Source organism: Ostrea edulis, chromosome 5 (assembly GCF_947568905.1).
Source record: "Ostrea edulis chromosome 5, xbOstEdul1.1, whole genome shotgun sequence".
In the NCBI taxonomy this organism is placed as follows: Eukaryota; Metazoa; Mollusca; class Bivalvia; order Ostreida; family Ostreidae; genus Ostrea; species Ostrea edulis.
The window spans coordinates 27,869,947-27,876,733 of record NC_079168.1 but is presented as its reverse complement, the minus strand read 5'-3'; the positions used below and the strand labels follow the sequence as shown (position 1 = coordinate 27,876,733).

General features: G+C 35.6%; 1 protein-coding gene across 1 annotated transcript; it reads left to right on the top strand.

Moving 5' to 3' along the window:
* Positions 1-5,286: 5,286 nt before the first annotated feature.
* LOC125652134 (acetylcholine receptor subunit beta-type lev-1-like) lies at positions 5,287-6,787 on the top strand. Its single transcript, XM_048881117.2, has one exon. The coding sequence runs from the start codon at positions 5,295-5,297 to the stop codon at positions 6,468-6,470; it is 1,176 nt and encodes a 391-aa protein (XP_048737074.2). The 5' UTR covers positions 5,287-5,294; the 3' UTR covers positions 6,471-6,787.

Genomic DNA, 6,787 nt, shown 5'->3' with positions numbered 1-6,787 from the left:
TGACTATAAATAACCACTCTAAAGCACAGGCAATTGCATCGCTTGGGGTCGAATTTACTATATAAAGAGTAAAGGTATAGAACTCTAAATATAGGGTACCCAAGTTAGCCGATGTAAAAACAATAAATTAATTGATATAAAATTCTACTTTGTATTTTAATTTACTCATACATAATCAATCTACATTACTACCAAAGTTCATCCCGAAATTCCGTATACTTCCCAAGATATGCAGAAATGAACTCGGAAAAATGCCTATTAAGGCCAGATGATATAAACAAATTTTTCTACCTTTAGCACTGAAGAGTTCCCATGGTAAAAAAAATACTTTGGTTGGTTTTGGTTTTCTCATTTATAGTTGTTTGGAACTCTTCTGTGTTTTAAGAGCAGGAAAGGGGGTCAGTAAACAATGTAAACAATTGTGATGCCAGAATCATTCTGGAAAAAATCAGGAAAAATTATTAGTAAAAAACGTCATCAAAGGTTACAGAATGCTAAGAAAGGTTATACATTATCCCTTGGACGCAAGATAGTGAATGTTGATGCCAATAACAACGTGGTGATCGAGGAGAAGTTGAATGAACCAAGAAAAAATTGTTCGTCTGGTGATAATTCACAAGAATGCCTAGGAAATGAAGAAACGTATCCATCTGATGCATCAGAGAGTGAGGAATCGGAAGAAGAGCATGAGAAGATGATTTGTTGGAGACGAGTTGTGGAACTTGGAATTCTAGTGGACAATTTGGAAAAAGGTTGTGCTGTGTGTGGTAGACCACTAGATTTAACAACGCATAAGACATTGTGAGGACGAAAAACGGTATGGACTTGGATCATTGCTATATATAAGATGTCAGCAGGAAGCATGCAGTTATCTTTCTCCTGTTTCTACTGGGAAACGTGACATAATGCAGAAATTAATGTAAAATGGCACATCAAAGAGATCCTGTATTAGGCATTTCTTTATTTTTTCCAGAGATGAATAGCAAAGGAAAACCAAGAGTGACAACCCCCCCCCCCCAAAAAAAAACAAAAACAGTAAAATCATAAATGCCATTGTAAATTATTTTCAGAAGTTGTAAAATTTTACTCTTATATTATGGGAGATAACTCTTCTTTGTCTTGAGAAAATCAGCCAATGTGATATTTACAATTTTGCTTCTACTCAGAAAATTCACCCCGTATGGTATATGATTTTTAAGTTTATATTACACTTTAAACATTAAGTCAACATATTATGAAGTTTATTTTAATTTGTAAACCTTTACTGAGATTGCAATGTCCATATATGTAATTTTATTGAAGCAGCAATTGATATTTTCCAAGTGTAAAATTTGTAATGCATTAATATATTACATGTTATGTTGTAAATCTAATATCAGTACACTCTGTTCTCCCTGACAACCATTTTTTGAGGTATAAAAAAGGTAAACAGATGAAGAGTAAACTAATTTACCATGATAACTATTGTTTTGTACTTTTTTTTGAAATATGGAAAATATTTCACTCTCCAAGTCAAAGGGGAAAAGAATTCAATGAATTATCCACTTTTATAAAAGAATGACATCATATAAAGTCTCTTCGAAAGAAAAAATTTATTTGTATCATCTGCCCTTAATTTTTGGTTGACTTTTAGATGGGCCCTGACACTATACGACTACACAGAGTGTTTGAGCATTGCAACAAGCTATCAAATAGAATGTGCAGCATAAAATATCATTTCTAAAATGAATTTTTACCCCAATTCTTAAAATGAAGTCCAAAATAGCTCCAAGTGACTGAAAATTTTTTAACCGTCTGTACTTTCACAATCCCCACCATGAACGGTAGTTATGACTAATTACCCAAAAGAGATGGAAGGACCCATAACGATTTAGAGACTCAAATACTAATATTTATCAATATTGATTCATTATAGTACATAAATTATGCTAATAACAAGTCTTTATAAATATACAAATGTCTTATTATGTCTATTTTTATCTAAATGACATTATCACAGGTGTTTGACGATTGATAATAATAATGTCAATGTGGGTAATTAGTGGCACCGATGAAAATGACTGTGTTAAATGAAAGTAGAGACGGTTTAAAATTTTCAGTCACTTGGAGCTATTACGGACTTCATTTTATGAATTGGGGTAAGAAATTCATTTTAGAAATGATATTTTATGCTGCACATTCTATTTGATAGCTTGTTGCAATGCTCAAACACTCTGTGTAGTCGTATAGTGTCAGGGCACATCTAAAAGTCAACCAAAAATTAATAGGCATTTTTCCGAGTTCATTTCTGCATATCTTGGGAAGTATACGGAATTTCGGGATGAACTTTGGTAGTAATGTAGATTGATTATGTATGAGTAAATTAAAATACAAAGTAGAATTTTATGTCAATTAATTTATTGTTTTTACATCGGCTAACTTGGGTACCCTATATTTAGAGTTCTATACCTTTACTCTTTATATAGTAAATTCGACCCCAAGCGATGCAATTGCCTGTGCTCTAAAGCGCTGCACACAATAAAAATGATACAGCATGTTTATATAAAAGTAGAAAATTTAAATTATAATAGCATTAAGACAGATAATATCAAAACATCCGGTACTGGTTCTGACATCACCTAATTTAGATAACGAACGGTGATCAATCTAGTACACCCTATAAAGAACACAAAATCGAAAACAGAGGAAACGCGGACCTCTGGACACATCAGAGAGGTCACATGTCAGATCCATGTACAATCGAATGAATCCAAAGAGAGAACCAACCCCTCGCTGATGTCTGACGTCTAGATCCCTCAAAAATCGATACATGTATAATGCGCACTGATTGAATGAAAAGGTCACAGCAAAATACAAAAGTGGCAAAAATAACTAGTTCTCTAAATTTGTTCTTTTTCATTCACATAGAATACATTTTGCTGTATATTTGGAATGGTTATATCGACACTATGAGTGGATGACATTCTATTGTTTAGTGAAATAATTAGTGTAATGAACTGATAAATAATTGATATGATTTTATTTGTAACACCTACGCACGTTGAGTGCTCTAGTAGGATTTCGAATCAAAGCCAGTAGAAGTATTTCTATGCTCCCCGAAAAAATTCGGGGAAGCTTATTGTCGCTGTCGTGTCTGTCCGTCCGTCCGTCCTTCTGAGCTCACATCTCCTAAACCTTTCATTAGAAATTGATCAAAAATGTTTCTTAAGACAAGGACTTTTGGAAAAGGATTTCTCAAGGTCATTTGGAAAGGTCATGGTCCCTCAGTACATATATATAAGTTCCTTATGTCAACAGTTCTTGGTATAAAAGTTCCTTATTTCTACAGTTTTTGATATAAAAGTTCCTTATTTCAACAACTTTTGATCATGTATTGATCATATCTATAACATAGATTAGTACTTTCGGACAAATGTCACTCAAGGTCATTTTGCAAAGGTCAAGGTCACTCAGAATATATGCCTTATATCTGAAAAAATCTCGTTTCTGCAATATTTTGATAGTTATTGATCATTGTGCGAATGACTTTTGATAAAGTTCACTTAAGATCATTTTTTAAAGGTCAAGGTCACTCAGAACATATGCCTTTTATATGAAAAAATCCTCATTTCAACAATATTTCAACTTTTTTTCCATCATTGTGCGAATGACTATTGGACAAAGGTTACTCAATGTCATTTTGTAAAGGTCAAAGTCACTCGGAACATTTCATATATAAAAAAAGTCTCATTTCAACAATATTTCTGATTATTTTTTCAAAGTCCAAAATCCCGTGGGAATCCGGGGTCCTCAATACCCCTTGCTTGTCGTAAGAGGCGACTAAATGGGGCGGTCCTTCGGATGAGACCGCAAAACCCGAGGCCGGTGTGGCACGATACAGATTCCTCCTGCTCAAAGGCCGTAAGCGACGAGCATAGGCCTATTTGCAGTCTTTCACCGGCAATGGCGACATCTCTATAGGAATGAAAAATTCCCGAGAGGGACGTTAAACAATATACAATCAATCAACAATATTTAACATTTCTTTATCATTGTGCGAATTACTTTTGAAGAGAGGGCATTTGTGAAAGGTCAAGGTCACTCAAAACGGCTTGTGTTGGAAAAAAAGCGTATAATATACACTTCTGTGAATGCAATCCTTTGGCATACAAGGCAACCAAACACAACTTTGGTGTAAGCCAGGCAAGCTTGTCGGGTAGCCGGCGTTTAATAACTTTACAACAAATATACTACATACATGGTAACTGATATGAACAAGTTTTATGCAAATACTGAATCATATAACAAAATGTCAAGAAACCCCCCATCATTGACGTTAAAAACCTCCCAGGAAAAACCATAGATAAAATATTTGAAAAACTATGGAAACCTGTGTCCGAAAGCAAGTGTTAAGTAACGTCTAAGGGTGAATATCGGACACTATCCATAATTAAATATAATAATAAAAAAATGTGCTACGTGCACTTCGTGAGACTGGCTTAGAATGACCTTACTCATGATATCGACACTTTATATAGGCCTTCCTATGGTCACGCCTTGTATTAATACGCATAGGCATTCGAATACGTTCCTATCATACAACGTTTTCCCGCTATTCTTCGAAACGCGGGAAAACTACATTCAATTTCCCAAATGTTTCATTTGCATGCCTGCGATCGTAAGTCCGAACACTAAACATTTGCTTTACAAGTAGAAACATCTCTCCATTAAATCATTAACCATATGAAGTAGTTCATTAGTTACATGCACTTTAGGGAACATCCATCAGTTTTATTGATATTCTTGTTTCTATTTGGCAGACTTCAATTTTTAAACAATTGCAAATATACACACAACGAGAAGAAAAATATAGGGAAAATTTCATACATGTACAGCTCGCTTTAAGAGAAAATATGTCATCTCTGAAAAAATGATACCAGTATATCGTTTGCCCCATCCGTTTATTCTCAATCATCTTTGCAAAGCTTGGACTTATCAAATAGGTTTTGTTACAAAGTCCAACTACTACATGTATGAACTACAAATACTTGAATATAGGTGTATAACTTCGAGAATGATGTTCACTTCATTGGGACGCAGGGAATTGACCAGCTGGTGTTTTCATCTGTCCCATAGAAACGAAATCTTCCTGGAATATTTTAAAACACCCTTTGTCTATTAATACATGCTATAAACTGTTTGTCATCTCAATCAGCACTTCAAAATGAACACTCGCTAATGGACTCTGTTGAAGTCTCCCGATAAGGGGGTATAAATGGATTCTGTTGCTCGGTTGATTCTGAAATTTACGGAACATGAAGCCGGGTAAGCTGCTTCTCATATTCCTGTCCACAGTCTGTTATGCAGCCAGAGCTGTACGCAACAATACGACTGTTTGTCGATCTGAGGAAGATGTCGTTGTTTCGGTTATGAAGGATTACAACAGGCATGTAAGGCCATGTCTTAGTTTGAAGGAACCAATGGAAATAAACATAGTGTTCAGCTTGATGAATATTAACGAACTGGACGAGCTAACAGGGAAATTTTCTGTCATGGGATTTTTCTACATATCCTGGTGGGACCCCAGGATACAGTGGGAACCGAAAAGGTACCATAACGTCCGAAACATATTTCTCCCGCAAACTCTGGTTTGGAGACCTTCAATTTTCCTGACAAACTCCTTCTCCAAACATCGTAACCTCGGGAATGATGAAATGATTATTCATTATACGTCTTCCGGACACGCAGCCTGGAATCCTGGTGACGTCATTGAGACCGTTTGCGATGTGGACGTTGTGAATTTTCCTTTCGATGTCCAAGTCTGTAAGTTGACCTATGTCACTTGGGGATATTCTTTAACTAAAATGAATTTCAAACTCCTCTTTGATAAAGTGAATCTTAAGTATTTCTCCCCACACGGTGTTTGGGATGTTCTTGAAACGTCAGCTTTCGCGCAATCTGAACACAACATGGACTACGTGCATTTTGTGGTAAAATTAGGGCGAAGGTCGAGATTCTTCTTAATCAACATGTTAGTACCTGTCCTGATGTTGGGACTTTTGAATATATTCGTCTTTGTTATTCCCGTTGCCCATGGTGACAGAATAGCCTACACCCTCTCTGTTCATTTAGCAATCATTGTCTTTCTAACGCTTGTATCCGGAAATCTTCCGCAAACGTCCAAGCCAAACATTTCCCTTATCTGTTACCTACTCTTAGCAAACGTTTTCCTCTCGGCATTTATCATTATCTTCACCATCATCGGTCTGCGAATTCATCGCAAATCAACAAAAGAAGTCCCCAAGTGCATCAAGAACTTTATATGTACTTTTCGCAAAGTTGAAGAAACACAAAATGAAAAAAGTGAAAAACATGACATCACGTGGAAAGATGCGGGGAAGTATTTTGATCGATTGTGTATTTTTCTTTTTGTGTCGGCATTCATTTTTACAAATTCGACATTGCTCCTGAAAATGAGTGGCTCAATATAGCGAATACATGAACGCTATGTGTTGGCATAGAACAAAACCCACCATCAACAACCAAGTCCGGAACAGTTTACACCTTAATGAAGATGTCTTGTTTCGTATCGTCGGTGGCGTGGAGGCTTTGATATTATTACCTATATGTGATTATTATATGGAGCTTTGTTATTTTTCTAAGTGGATTTCGTATTTTCATTAACCATGAACTGGAAACAATTAACTCATTTCTGGACACGTTAATGTACAGTGTATGTCGTCAATTTCAACCATGTTTCTTACTTGTGAATAATCGTGATCAATTATAACAAGATAAATTCCTTCCT

What these genes read in the sequence shown, in the direction of transcription:
- LOC125652134 (XM_048881117.2), top strand. Translation starts at nt 5,295, where the DNA reads ATGAAGCCGGGTAAGCTGCTTCTCATATTCCTGTCCACAGTCTGTTAT.